This window comes from Tenrec ecaudatus, chromosome X (genome assembly GCF_050624435.1).
Source record: "Tenrec ecaudatus isolate mTenEca1 chromosome X, mTenEca1.hap1, whole genome shotgun sequence".
Lineage (NCBI taxonomy): Eukaryota > Metazoa > Chordata > Mammalia > Afrosoricida > Tenrecidae > Tenrec > Tenrec ecaudatus.
This window is the reverse complement of record NC_134548.1, coordinates 14,980,997-14,996,949: the sequence shown is the minus strand read 5'-3', so window position 1 is coordinate 14,996,949 and position 15,953 is coordinate 14,980,997. Positions and strand designations below refer to the sequence as shown.

At 37.3% G+C, this 15,953-nt stretch overlaps 2 protein-coding genes across 4 annotated transcripts in view; both read right to left on the bottom strand.

The window, feature by feature from the left end:
- CDKL5 (cyclin dependent kinase like 5) overlaps positions 1–15,953 on the bottom strand; it is a 209,363-nt gene that overhangs the window by 85,241 nt on the left and 108,169 nt on the right. The window lies entirely within an intron of this gene.
- LOC142434662 (gap junction alpha-1 protein-like) lies at positions 13,302–14,108 on the bottom strand. The gene has a single exon (XM_075539342.1). The coding sequence runs from the start codon at positions 14,088–14,090 to the stop codon at positions 13,302–13,304; it is 789 nt and encodes a 262-aa protein (XP_075395457.1). The 5' UTR covers positions 14,091–14,108.

Below are 15,953 nucleotides of genomic sequence, written 5' to 3'. Positions count from 1 at the left end.
CTCCCCCTAATTCTTGAGACAATGTAGCTGGGATTTAGTAAAGAAGCATATTTAACAAAATTACAATTCAAGATATGACATAGAGCAGGATCACCATTTCTTCTGAACTACAGACTTTCATTAAGTATGTTTCTGTCCTAAATCTCAACAAGCTTTACTTATCAGCCACTCACATGGTGGCTGTCTCGGAGTAATAGAATACATTGTGACTTTGGCATGGCCAAGATGTGAACAGTTGATAAGTATGGCATGAAAAACGTATAAACTTGCAGTTCAAACTGAAGCAGATTATTTCCAGGATAACCATTAGCTGTATGATTAGCTAAAATCCTTTACAGGAATTGCCACATTGTGGGAAAAAAAACTAGAAAAAAATTCTTTATCTATTCTCCTACAGTAAAGGCTTATTAAATAAAAATCAGGAGACTATAATGTTATGAAACAGCTCTGTCTGGTTTGCCTTTATAGCTGATTGCCTAGCTTTTATATTCATATGACATATATGCAATAAGACATCTGTTGAGTTTAACTGTACTATACTGTTATATAAGCTTGCCTGGAAAAGGATCTGTTTGCCAACATCATATCACAAGGAAACTGACCATCATATGAGGGGCCTCGTTGGGAGGCTAGTAATGATGCAATTAGAGTTTAAGAATGAAGAAAATGTTCTAAAACTGATTATGATAACGGGTTGTACAACCCTTCTTGATGTCACCGAACTATTGAATTACATATCTGAATTATATGCCAATGAAACTTTTTTTAAAAGAGGGGGGCTTGTAGAAAAATTCCACTATCATTTCATTCCATTTTTTCACAATCTTTTGGAAGCCTCTGCCTATATGCCACCTTGAGAGTTAAAGTCAAAAGAAGAGGAGGAGGAGGAGCCAAAAATCCATCAAGTGGATTGAAACAAAAGTGGAAAGTCTCAATCAATTCAATGTTTCAAGAGAACTAATTAGCCAAAGAACACCATGAACCTGAACAAAAATTTCATGTGTCTAGAGACTTAATGTCAAATATATAATTTAAACTGGTATAGTTGAAATAGCCTAATAATTCCTCTAAAGGCACCAGGGAGGTCATCAGTTTTGCACAGATACTGAAAACTTAATTCTATTGTCAATCACACGCTGCAGGAAAAGATGTATTACATATCATGCAGTTTGGCAGCTCTCTAAGGCTTTCAGAATGAAGTTTAAGTCCCATGTTTTATCTCCAAAAAAAGCACCGTTGCTCCTGTGGCATCTATTTGCAGTTTCTCAACTGAGCCCTCACATCTACTTGCTTTGATGTGCTCACACTCTTCCTCAAGCATTCATCCTCCATTCAGTCATGTATTCGATCAACAAGCATTTTCCAGGACCTCCTAGTTGATGGAGGCTGTACAAAACACTGGGTATACATAGGAAACAAGATAAAGGGGAGTCTTTGTTCTTACAAAGCTTATCCAATAACACCAGCAAAAGCTGAAACTTGTGTAGGGCAGAAACCTGTCAAAGAAAGACAACTCACATATTTTCCACTAAAGTGAACAATAAGAATATGCTGACTGCACTCTGTCAAAGACAGAAAAGTTACAAGACACAAGGAAACAAAGCAATCGTGTCAAATTTTGGCTCTGGCAGGTTTCAATGTATTCTGGAAGGAGGAGAAAAATAATCAGAAAATAAGCAATAGAATAAGAAAGGAATAGTGACTGCAAAAAAGCAGCAAACAAACAAACAAAAACAGGGCAATTCAACCGTGCACGTTTGCAGGGGCAATGGATTAATTACTGTGGCCAAAGTCTCTACTCCCAACCAAATGACCTTTTCCTGCATGGGTCTGGTAAGAAGGAGGGGGGAAGACCTGATAGAATTCACCTGTATGTAACTGTGAACAGGGTTCACTGGCATGCCATCTTGCTCTGCATACAAAAGTAGCCCTCTGAGATGCAGGAAGGGGGATCTCATTACCAGCAAAAAATGGTAACGACGTGTGTCCTCTGGACCCCAAGATCTCTCTGCAGTGAACCTCCTGGATCCAAAAGACAGCAGTGACATCAGAAGAACTGCTGTAGCGGAACCAGAGCCAGAACATGAAATAGAGTGGCTGACATCCTGCCCAAGGAGCAAGTAAAGCTGAGGCTGGTTTGTGGAATGAATGGAATGGGGTGCCTCTGGGCACTTGGGACATCTGGGCCAGGTGACCCATTTAGATAGTGCTGAGTGCATTTGGACTGAGGCTTATTGGAGTGGAGTGCCTCTGGGCAATTCATTCAAGGAGCTGGGCTTTCCTTGACACCCTCCCCACCCCCTGGGTTGAGCTGAATGCCTTTGGGTTTTTTTGTTCTTGTTTTCATATTTTCATATATTCTTTTTTGTTGTTGTTGAAACATTTTTAAATCATTTTATTGGGGTTCATACAACTCTTATCACAATCCATACATACATCAATTGAGTAAAGCACCCTTATACATTCGTTGCCCTCATCATTCTCAAAATTCGCCTTCTTCTTGGGTTCCTGGAATCAGCTCATTTTCCTTTTTTCTCTCCCTCTCCCTCCCCGCTGAACCCCTCCCTCATGAACCCTTAATAATTTATAAATGATTATTTTATCTTAGCTTACACTGCCCGGCATTTCCCTTCACCCACTTTCCTGTTGTCCATCCCCCAGAGAGGAGGTTACATGTAGGTCCCTGAGATCGGTTCCCCCTTTCTACCTTCCCGGTATTGCCACTCTCACCTTTGGTCCTGAGGGGGTTCATCTGTCCTAGATTCCCTGTGTTTCCAGATCCCAACTGTACAACTGTGCATCCTCTGGTCTAACCAGGTTTGCAAGGTAGAATTGGGATCAGGATAGTTGGGGGGGAGGAAGCGTTTAAGAACTAGAGGAAGGTTGTGAGTTTCATTATTACTACACTGAACCCTGAGTAACTCATCTCCTCCCCACTACCCCTCTGCAAGGGATGTCCAGTTGTCTACAGATGGGCATTGGGTCCTCATTATGCAGTCCCCTCATTCACGGTGATATGATTTTTTTCCCCACCTTGAAACCCAGTCCCCTTGGCCCTTCATGATCACACATGTTAGTGTGCTGCTGCCATGTGGGCTTTGTTGCTTCTGGGCTAGATGGCTGCTTGTTTACTTTCAAGCCTTTAAGTCACAGACGCTATATCTCTCAATAGCTGGGCACCATCAGCCTTCTTCACCACACTTTCTTATGCACACATTTGTCTTCAGCGTTTATGTGGGGAAGGTGATCACACAATGTTTTTGTTCTTTGGTGTCTGCTACCTGGTCCCTTCAACACCTCGTATTCACTTAGGCTTGTGTGCTTCTTCTCTGTGGGCTTTGTTGCTTCTGAGCTAGATGGCCACGTGTTTGCCTTCAAGACTTTAAGACCCCAGACGCTATATCTTTTTTATAGCCAGGCACCATTAGCTTTCTTCACCACGTTTGCTTATGCACACATCTGTCTTCAGCGATCATGTCGGGAAAGTGGGTATCATGGAATGACCAGTTGATCAAGGTACTATTGTATTGAGGGAGTGCACGTGAGGAGGCTCAGTCCACCAGCTACCCTACTACTGAACCTTTAAATATATGCAGATAGGTCTATTTCCCCCATAATCATAAATATATTTACATATGTACATGTATGTATTTAGGCTTCTATGTATGGCCTTTGCCTCCAGTTGAAGCTCACAGCTGAAGGTATGAGCTTTGGGGATCTATTAGCAGTCCTGAAAGAACTTTGTAACATGTCCTGATGGAACAACTGTATCCTGAGTATTTTTCACTTGCATTAAAACTTGTTAACTTCCTTAAAAGTCTCTTTAATCATGAATACTGTCTTTGAGTTATGTGTAGCCATTGCAATGGCTACTAGAACCTAGATATAAAAATATAGAACACTAGTTAACACAACAAAATCTATATGGGGAGAGCCTTACATCATACTGTAGTTGTTACTTAAATGACAAGCCAGCCTTGCTATTTCTAGTTTATTCACTTTCATCTTTCAAAATCATCTTTCAGGAAGCACCACAAATATCTAGCTTATTTTGTGGACTCCTCCTTTGCAATCCCTACTACCCTATGTATAATACCTCTAGCACAGCAACTAGGACTCAATCCTCAGCCTAGACCCCAATGACAAGTTGTGAAGGTAGGACCACTATATTAACTCGGTACACCTATGACTTACCAGAAACACACACCACAGGAGTAGAGTGGAAGACTATGGCAGCTGAGGTATACACATTAGATGTACTCACACATCTAATGAAACTTACAGTGACCAAGAAAGAATGAGGCATATGATTGAACTACTGAATTATATGATATGTGGATTATCTGCCAATAAAACAAGTTTTTTTTTAAAGAGAAAGAATAAGACAATGGGTACATTATGTCCAAGACAAACTGAATTTTAAATTCTACAGGAAATACTGTAATTCCAGATTTGTACTAATCACCTCACCCAACAAATAATAAGATATCACTGCTTTGGAAAATAAGGTGTTATGAAAAAAACCAGACTTTCAATCATTTAGGGAAAAAATAGCTACTAACCTATTACTTAATTTTATTCCAATGAAGGGATACAGAGGCAAAATGGGCACATAAATGAGATATGTAAATTATAATGAACTAAAATCATCTCTTCAAACAATGTCTGGAGTGTTGTTAAAATGAGAAATCCCCTGAGTTTGGCAATGAATGATCTGTTTGTTTTTTATCTTCAATCTCTGATAGCCTATGAGCTCTGCAAGCCTTTCCCTTCTACAATGTGGGCTCTCTACAATCACTAATCATGCCCTTCGCATCGTTTATCCCAACTATCTAGCAGCACTCACAACAGTAAGCACTTTAAAAATGTCTGCTTTAAGACTGTACTTTAAAGCTAACTCCTGTGGTTATCTGGAGCTAGCATTACAATGATTCTTTTTCTATCAATAAAGATTTTATGTAAACAGCATGTATAATTCTAAGAGAATTTGGGGGGGGGAATCTGCTTTAGATAAATCACGTAGTGGAGATAAGTGCCTGTGGAAACTTGGGAGACAATGTAAATTAGTAGATGACTTGTGAAAGATTACTTTTTTTCTAAACAAAACATGGCAGAAAAGTTGTGTTTGGCACTCTGTGCTTAAAGGACTAGAACAAACTGTTAAGAGAATGGCACCATGTACACAGAATATGTATGTAAATGAAACTTGATTCCATATTTTAAACGAATAGAAAAATGTTCATGCTTTCACTGAGAAGGCAGGTAAAGGCAACAGAGAAACTTGGCTACAGTATAACAGTTTAACAACAACTCCCTAAAATACAGTTTAAATTTAATGGCATGAAGTCAGATATTTAATATGACTTTTGAATCACATCCTTCTGATCGCTCTCCCTAGATCTGAACAAAAGGCATCTAAAGCAACAGGAGATATGACCAATGTATAAATAAGTACAGTATAACACAAGTATATACTCAGAAATAACCTGGTTAAATTTTCCATGAAGTCCTCAAAAAACAAAAATGCAAAAACTTTCTAACAGAGAATTAAAAAAATTATTACAGCTAGACTCCAAGTAGTCCGAAAGACATGTATGGATAAACTCATGTAACATATGTACTGGTTACTTTTCATACTCCAGCTTTCAGATCAATCTATATGGTGGTAACAAAGAGAACAAAAAATCATTTCTAATTAAAAACATTGTTTAGTAACATTAAATTCTGCAAAAAAAACCTTCTTAGACCCCCCCCCCAAAGTCCATCTTTCAAACACATAGAGTCTTAATTTCAAACAAAAAAATAATTAAAAGGAAAGTAAGGTAACTTCAGCTCTGGAGTTAAGACAGGTTGGATTTGAATCCTGGCTCAAACCACAGACTAGCTGAATCACCTCAGGTAACTTCACTTTTTAGGGTCTCAATGATCTGTTTTGAAAGTTGGATTGATTAATATCACTTACTCCTGAGTTGCTATTACAACTAAATGAGAGGATGCAAGTAAAATACTCAGAACAGGAGTAAAAAGGTTCAAAATATTCACTTTGGGGCATTGCCCAATCACCAAAACAAGTTTCCAAAGGAACTCGACATGAGATTGTGTCCCTGAAGTCTGGCTTCTCCAGACCCTGGGGGAAATTTAAAATGTTCAAGCCTTCCTTTGTATAAAGCTCAAGCTCAGAGACTACAAATGTATTAGGGCTGACGCCCCCCCTCAATGGACAGAGATCAAGGAGGGTGGGGCTTTGGGGGACTGGGAAGATCCTGGGACAGTAGCTCTGTTTAAGGCAGAGGGGTCTAGGACTTTTGGCAGTGACGGTATGTGGAGAAATTAATTTCCAGTGATGTTGGCGGAATACTATACAAACTGATATACTCACACAATATAAACAGATCAAGCTAGGATCCTAAAATTTCAAGACTAAATATATATATAAAACACACAATGAGTCCCACAGGGGCTCAATGACATATAGAAAATACTACGCCTAACAACTGCAGACTATTTTTTTCAAAGGCCCATGCAGCATTCAACAGATATACCAACTCATAAAACAAACCTCCACAATTAGATAAATGAAATCATACAGAGTATGTTTGTTCCCTGACCAGAATGAAGTCAAATGAATGATCAATAAAGAACAACAGGAAATCCCCAAGCACATGGAAACTAAACAGCAACCTTCTAAATAACCTATGGGTCAAAGAAGTCTCAAAGGAACTTTAAAATGTTCATAGAACTAAATGAAAATACAACATAGAGGAATATGTGGGATGCAGCTAAGGCAGTGATGTTGTGCCAACAAGTCAGTTTTGACCCATTGCGACACTATGCACAACAGAATGAAACACTGCATGGTCCTGTGCCATCCTCACAATTGTTTCTATGCCTGAATCCATTGTTATGCTACTGTGTCAATACATCTCATGGAGGGCCTTCCTCTTTTTCACTGCTCCTCTACTCTACGAGTATGATGTCCTTCTCCAAGGACTAGTCTATCCTGACAAGATCTCTAAGGTATATAAGACAAAGTCTCATCATCCTTGCCTCTAAGGAGCACTCTCCACATTTCTTCCAAGACACATATGTCTGTCCTTTATAGCAGTCCATGGTACATTCAATATCCTTGTCCAGAACAATTCAAAGACATCAATTCTTCTACAATCTTTTTAATGTCCAACCGTCACAGTTGTAGCAGTGAGGGCTACAAAAAGAAGTCTTAAATTTGGAATTAACAGCATAATCCATAAATGGAAAAATTTGTAAACTGAACTTCATCTCAAGATTAAAAACCATTGCTCTATGAAAGACCTTCTTGAAAAGATGAAAAGTTAAGCTAAAGACTAGGAGAAAAATTCGCAGACCACACATCTGACAAATGACAAGCATCTAAAAGATATAACCATGTGAGAAAACATTTAAAATTTTTAATTAAAAAATCCAATTAGAAAACAGGTACACAAATAACTGGGAACTTAATGCTATCATATATTTTCTATTTTCATACTCTCCTTAATTTTTTATGATATGTTTTAGTTCAGCAGGCAGAGTTCTGCCTTTGTGAATGAACATCATTGGAATTTTTTCCCTATCTCCAATCCTCATTTGTTTGTGTACACTTGTTTTTAAACTGTACAAATCAAAATCCATGTATTTTAATTTAAGAAGTTTTCCTAAACATGTATACTTTACTTTTCTAAACAGTGCCTTAAATTCTATAACATTGGATAAATTAATGATGCTATTAATAGAATTATCAGATGCCCCTTGGGGATTATTTAGGATATTCCCAATAAAATTATGATGATGGTGGTGTAGTGGTTTCATACTGGACTAAAAACCACAAGGTCAGAAGTTCAAAACCACCAAGTGTTCCATAGGAGAAATATGAGGTGTTCTACTCCTGTAAAGATTTACAGTTTTGGAAGCCCACAGACAGTTCTACCCTATTCTGTAGACTTGCTGAGTTAGAACTGATTCCATGGCAGTGAGTAAAGTAGACTACAAATATATATAAACTCTAGATGAATGAATTTAGAACTCCCACGTAATCATAAACCCTAATCTAAGAACAATTAGTTCTTATGACATGATCCTCCTTAGCACTTGCCCTCATAGAGATATTGGTGCTATAGCAAAGTATGATGAAAAAATCATATGATACCTAATTATGAAAAATAATAGTGCCTGACATCTTGAAAGGTTTGTTTTAAAACAAGCAGCCATCTAGTTGAGGATTCAGCTAAGTCCACAAGGAAGAAGCACACCAGCCTGTGATCAAGGGCTGTAAATAATAAAATCCAAAACTGGAGATAGGCTTAAATTCTGAGTACTGGGTTTGCAGAAGGTTATGAATGACAGGAAGGCCTAAAATCCATTTACAGGGTCCCCACATGGAGTAAGCCTCCAGGGACTTCCCTTCTGACCATTGACCAGAGATCCGAATAGCCTTGTTAGCATAGTGCTTTGAAAAGTGGATTAATGCAGATGTAATTAAGCTAACATCTTTACATTTGCTTTCCCTTTAGACTCATTTTACATGTGTTCCCATATTTATTATTTTCTGATTCCTTTCGTATTGGGGATTTTCTGTGTTTTATTTTGTTCTTGCTGGGGAGTTTGTATGGTTTTCTTTATATGAAATCTATGACAGGTCTATCTATAGAGAAAGTAACCAGATTAATCGTTTTAGGGTTATGCCAGGGGAGGTTGGGGGAAAATGAGCTAATAATGAGCACAACAATCAAGAAAATGGTCTAAAATTGACTGTGGTGATGACTGCACAACTCTTTTTTATATTTAAACCACTAAATTATATAGTATGTGTCAATAAAACTGTTAAAATTTTAAAAATCAAATTATAAACTAGTGATATTTTTATAACATGAAAGAATTGATCAAATAATTTAAAGAATGATAGAAAATGACAAAAGATTTTTTAATGGGTACAAAATATGAACAGACAATTCACCAAAAAAGATGTACAGATGGAAAAGAAGCACATGTAATGATGTTCAAGCCATTGGGAAAATGCAAATTCAAACTACAGTGAGATAGTATTACATGTAATTTGAATATCTACAACCTTTTAAAAAAGTGATACCACCAAATGCTAGTGAGCATGTAGAGAAACTGGATCATCATATAACAGATGGGAATATAAAATGGAATAGCCACATTGGAAACAAAAAGTATGGCAGTTTTTTTAATAAAACTAATTATGCATCCACTTGCCACACAACTGAACAATTATAGAGATTTACCCTAAACCAAAACCAAATCCATTGCCAGAGTTAGTTCTGACGTACTCTATAAAGGCTTTCTAAGAATGTAAATCTTTTTTTAAAAGATCATTTTATTGGGGGCTCTTACAGGTCTTATAACAATCAATACATCAATTGTATCAAGCTTATTTGTACAAGTTACCATCATAATTTTCTATACATTTACTATTTGAGCCCTTGGTATCATCTCCTCTTTTTCCCTACCCTCCCACCGTCATGAACTCTTGATAAATTATTATTTTCATATCTTACATTGATCGATGTCTCCCTTCACCCAGGTTTCTGTTGTTCATGCTCCTTGGGGGAGGGGGTAGTTATTCATGGATCACTGAGATCAGTTTCCCCTAACTCCCCTTCTCCCCCACTTTCCCCCTACATTCCTGGTCTCACTATTCCCATTTCTGTTCCTTAGGAATTTATCTCACCTGGATTCCATGTGTTGTGAGCTCTTATGTGTACCAGTGTACATGCTCCAGTCTAGTCAGAACCGAAAAAGTAGGACTGGGGTCATGATAGTGCGGGGTAAGGAAGCCTCAAAGAACCAGAGGAATCTTGTGTTTCATCGATGCTATACTGCTCCCTGGTTGACTCATCCTTCTCTTGTGACCCTTCTGTGAGGGGATGTCCTATTGTCTACAGATGGGTTTGGGGTCTCTGCTCCAACCCCCCTCATTCTCAACAATGTTTTTTTTTTGTTTTGGCTCTTCTGATGTCTTTTACCTGATCCCGTCAATATCTCGTGATCACTTTGTTCTAACAATCTGGTATTCTGTGATGCCCACCTTCCTGACATGATCGCAGAAGACAAAATGGGTGCAAATGTGGTGAAGAAAGCTGATGGTGACCAGTTATCAAAATAAAGCATTTGGGGGTTTAAAGGCTTGAAGTCAAACAAGCGGCCGTCTAGCAGAGAAGCTTCAAGCTAACATGGAAGAAACACACCACCCTGTGTGATCAAGACTGTAAATCTTCATGGGAGCAGACATCCTCACTTTTTGCCCACAGAGCTGCTGGTACGTTCAGGCCACAGATTGGCCTTGAAGCTAGCAGCCCAAAGCCTAATCTATAGAACCACCAAGGGAAATTTCCCAGTGAAATATAAATTTATGTTCACAGAAAAACCTGTAAATGGATGCTCACATCCATTTGTTGCTAGCCCAAACTGGAAGCAACCCAAAGTCCTTGTAGAGATGAGTGTATTGTAGTACCTACATTCCATGAGTTACTACTAAGCAATTACTTAAAAACAACAACAACCATACACATAAAAAAACATTGATCACACAACCTGTTAAATGAACCTCAAGGGAGACAGGCTGAGTGAAGTATGTCATGTTACCATTTTCTCTTCCAAAATTATTTGACCACCAATAACTTAGACTCACTGATCCCTAAACTTTGATGCCATCTATGCTTTAGAATTACCGTTGTCAATTTAATCTCATCTGGATAATTCTTCCAAAGAACACAATGCTCAAGGCAGATTATCTTTACTAACTGAGCTAAACTATTATTCGTTTTAAAGATGGCTTCAAGGGATAGTGTCCATTCAAGGTTTAAATATCATCTCAGGAAAATAGAGTTGGGGGTTCCTCCATTCTCAGTAGGTTCAGTCAGCTTGAATTCCATAAGAATTTGAAAGCCAATGTGAATTAGTAAATGAGGGAAGCAGAGTCCAAGCTGATTTTAAGGTTTTAGCAGTTGCAGTAGCCAGTGGACACATACATCCCATTAGTAAAGAATTGTAATTATTCCTCATAAAAGGACTATTACCCAAGAGACTGCATTTTCCAAAAAGAAGCTTCAACTGTCCAAGCAAGATGCTGAGGATTGGCAGTTTCCACATTTAACAATTATCCCCCCCAATTCTCTTTTCCCCCCAGTGCTCTGTGGAAGGAAGATTAGTCAACCATAAGGAAAATAATTGTTGTGGGTTTTTTTCAGGGGGGGCACATCTGAGTTTATTGGGTATACTGATGATTCTACTACATATAATTCAAACTGTTAATACTAAAACCTTCTGTAATGGCACTGCCATAATCCTTCCCAAAAAGCTGTTTCTGGTGTAATTTGCTTGCCTTAAATGAAGAGGTATCAAAAGACAGGAAAGGTCAATGCACCCAGAAGCTCTCAGGAGTCAGAAACATGGGTTGCTGTCTTCAAACTTTATTAAAAAACATTTTTCATTTACTAAACTAGTTCTATATTATATGCAATAAATCAGAAAATGGCAGTCGTTTCACCCAAAAAAAGTTGAACAAATTAGCACTTCACATTATACAAAATTTTTGTATTGCTGTCCACCAGGAACAATAGTACAGAGTGCAGCATTTTCAATAATCATCTGTGATTACAGGGGGCAATTGAATAAATTGATAAAGTTCTTCGGTATACCTTTTTTTTTTGTTACATGTGCTCAAGACAAATTTCTTTCACTTTACTGCATTCCAAATAAGATCTTAATACATACACCAAAGTTGGTAGTCATCTCCCAAACTGTCAAACTAGTAAGTTCTGCATTATTGTGTATTAAGTAAGTCAATGCCAAGAAATACCAGTTACTGCGAAACTCAAGTAAGCACATTTAATCACCAAGCTCTAAGTTTTGAAGTCTCCCTCACATTAATGACCAAAGTGTCAATGCTCATGTCGCAACAGTACTGCAGCTTAATTCTTTAAAAATTGAAAAAAAAGCTAGTCATAACTAAAAGAACCAGTCTGTATGGAAAAATGGGTGGGAAAAACATTTTAGGAAAAAAAAAGGAAGGGGGGGTGAAGCTTTACTTTCATAATAGGAATTATGCAAAGTAAATGCCATTTGTCCCATAAGCCAAAATCCATGAAAAAGACTCAATACTGTGTGTATGCTTTTTAAAGATCTCTTTTGATGAGTATAGACTACATGTGCTTCTAATTAAAAAGTGATAAATAGGACATGCTCTTACATACACACACAGGGTGGTGGTTCAATACTGAGTGTGGCCTACCTCTGTGATCCAACTCGAGTGTTGTGATACCCAAGGCTTTAAAAATACTTGCAGAAACCATGAACTGAATAACTGACTTGAGTGATTATTGAGAAATTATGGCAAAGATCTGATTATGGTAATGATCTGATTATGGTAATGATCTGATGCAAGTGGATATGTATTTTTAAACAAAAGGCTTCAAAAATTCATGGAATTAAGAGAGAAAATTTTCCAGAAGCATTTTGAAACCCCCTCATATGTAATTGCCAAAGGTTTACAAATACAAAACCTCTGTTTTGCAAAAAATGAAGCCCCTCCCACCCCCCTGTGGACCTTGCCTAAATATTTAACTGATAGGAAAGCTACAAATTACAGAACCACAAGTCCCTTGATACCTGGAAGGTTTGGACCTGGAAGAAAGTTTACCCTCAAGGTACACATTTTAACAATAGATTATTTTAGAAATAAAATGTTCAAGAACTATTTTTTTTCTCAAAAGGGTGTGGGGGAAAATCACCCTCGTGTCTACATCATTTAATTCTACTTTTATATGGAATTTAAGTTCTTTAAATCAATTACTTTAAATACTTCCTCTAATCCCTCTCTAATGCATCTACATCTGCTAAGTCTCATTACTGAATTACTGATCCTGTCAAGTATCACTTCTGCTGAACAAAGGTGTACTTTCTACTGCACCCTTTCGTTTCTCTCACAGTTGCAAAAGTTCTCGGCTGAGGTCTGCTGTGGGTATCACTGTAAGCCCTGCTAGAAGGGCGCAGACCCCCAATGGTTAGTAGTTAAGCTATTTAGATGTCTGGCTACCAGCAGAGACGTTAAAAAGCTGTTTACAAGAGCTAGAGAGGGTGCCTCCAGCCTGTACCATTGGATTTCGATATGCACCGGAATTAGCACAACCTTGCACACTTCTCTTTTTGTCATGACTAGAGCAGAGCAAACCATTTTCACCTCCAGTAAGCATCATGGCCCTGTGAGAAGACACAGACAAGAATGAAACATTTGGTGCGCAGCAGCAATTGAAATAAGTATGTTATGTAGAAACTTGGTTTTGGGGGGTGATCCCCTTACTACTTGTAATGTGGCAAAAATCATTGGAATCCTTCAGATGATCTTTAATGCTCTTGACTATGACACAGATTAACTCAATGATATTTAAAGCAATAGACACCAAGGCCACCACCAGCATGAAGATAATGAAGATGGTTTTCTCTGTCGGGCGAGAGAGAAAGCAGTCCACTTTATGTGGGCAGGGATCTCCTTGGCAAATATAAATTGTTTTCACACTGAAGCCATAGAGGTACCACTGGATCAGCAGGAAAGCCACCTCGAAAATGCATTTAAAGATTATACTGATAATGTACGTTTGCAGCAAGCCTCCTCGAATTTTTATCTTACCACGTTCTTCAATACCATACTTCACCTTCTGTTTTCCAATTTGGTGCAAATGCATCTCTGTGTTGACATCACCTGGTTGGGACACTTTGAATTCCTCCTTCTTTTTCAGAGTCTCTTCTTTTCGCAGCACACAAACCCCATGAGTCAGGTGAACCAGTGTGGGCACAGACACAAATATGATTTGCAGAACCCAGAAGCGCAAATGAGAGATTGGAAACGACTTGTCATAGCAGACACTTTCACAACCAGATTGTCGAGTGTTACAATGAAAGACAAATTTCTCATCATTCCAGGCCGACTCAATCGCTGTACCCAGGAGCAAGACTCGGAAAATGAAAAGGACCGAGAGCCACACCTTCCCTCCAGCTGTGGAATGTGCATACACCTTGTCCAGGAGTTGACCTAAGGCACTCCGATCACTCATGCTGCCTGGATGCTGTTCTTCACTTAAAAGAAGTGAAGTAGACACGCCAAGTAATTGATTGCACAGTCCTTGGAAGACGAAGTAAAATGAAAAAGAGTAAGTTCAATCACTCAAAACTGTCTATTAAAGTTTAAAAACTGTTAGATACTTTCCTCATTCTTTCCCTAATGAGAGGAAATTGCTAATACCTGGTAAAAGCTTTCATAGATTAATTTTTATACATAAAAGTGTGAGGACTCTTAAATCAATATCCACATAGCTTTATAATGGTGCAAAGCTACATAAAGAGAAGGAACAAAATAGACAAATCTAAAAGCTTCTTTCAATTCCAGAATAAAGCAATCTCCTGAATAATGCGTCAAAGATAGAAATTAAATTAAAAATTCATACTCATATGCTGATTGATTTAATTCAGAAGTATTAGGACCAACATGGATAATGATATTCATTCAATTCATACAAATTCAGTCCCTACTAGGTACCAGGTACTGGTTCCTAGTGGTAATTTCTCTACTTTTGGAACTCATAATCAACTGGGGACATAGATAATTAAAAGCATAATACTTTAATGAGAAATGATTGATTGACAGATAAATTCTTATTGTATTTACCACTCAGAAAGAAATGAAAGCACCAAGTTTAAGATTCATCCAAATTCAAGAATATGAAAAAATAAATGTATATCTTATAATTAATAAAAAAGGGCTGAGTAAATGAATATATAATTACAATTTTTAATAAGTGCCAAGAAGCAAACAAATGGTAAGTAGTGGAGAGAAGAATGTGAGGAAACTTAGACCAGAGGGACCAAAGTGAGAAAATTGTTGCAGGTGAAAAATGTGCCAAGATTTTAACTGTGTGACTACTAAAGACTCCCTATTCTTTATCCATTTATTTGATAAGTTTCTATTAAAAAACAGGGAATTTTTTATGCCTTTATTCAAAAGCATGCTAGACAAATGGATCATGTTCAACAAATGGATTTTACCTTAAAATGGATTGCAACTAATTATTACATGACAAAAATAATTATTTTTCAGCCAAATCCTTTTAATATAGCATTAATTCATTGTTTTAAAACAAAATTTATTTTTTTATAATATTCATGAGGTTCTTTATTATTTTAATTTTCTCTCTTCAAATGGAAAAAAAGCTTAAACCTTCAATACCATAGAGCTAATTTGTCTCTTGGCTTAATGGCTGTTCTTCCAGTAGGTTCCATGCGAAAAAATTAAAATGAAATCTTTGAAAACATGTCAAGAAGGTCATTTACAATGTCTTAATGGTCTGATAACTGCTATCCAAGGATCAAAAGGAAGCCTCCCCAAATGCAATATTCTAGCAAGTAAGCAAACTATCAGGTTTTCAAGCACATGTAGTACTTTCCTGGTTGCTTAAAGAATCCATTTTAACCAAATTGTCTACTATCACACAGATCCTAAATGTAATTCCATTAGGCTAAAGTGATCAAGATCTATAGTTTACAATTAATACATTCTTCAAGATTTGTGCATTTATTATTAGTTTTTCAAATTCAAATAATGCTTTAGCTTCTAAAGATTCCAAAGGGTCTTAGTAAATTGAGTTAATCTTTCAAAAAACAAGTGGGGTAAAACAAAATGAGGGTTCAGAAAGTAGAATCCCCAAAACTACTTTAGCATGGTATATAAGGCAGCATCTGCTAAAAGAAAACTGTGATTTGGGAGTTGGTATTTTTTAGAGAGAAATCAAGTAGTGTAATAATTCTATTATTGTTGTCAATTTAGAACAAAGATATTAATTTTCTAGAATGAGATAAAGTCCTTGAATTTAAAAAATATTTGTTCTCAAAAAGGGCTTCCTAAGCATGTGAGAATATACAGA

Coding starts and splice junctions, on each gene's coding strand:
- LOC142434662 (XM_075539342.1), bottom strand. CDS start 14,090: ATGAGTGATCGGAGTGCCTTAGGTCAACTCCTGGACAAGGTGTATGCA.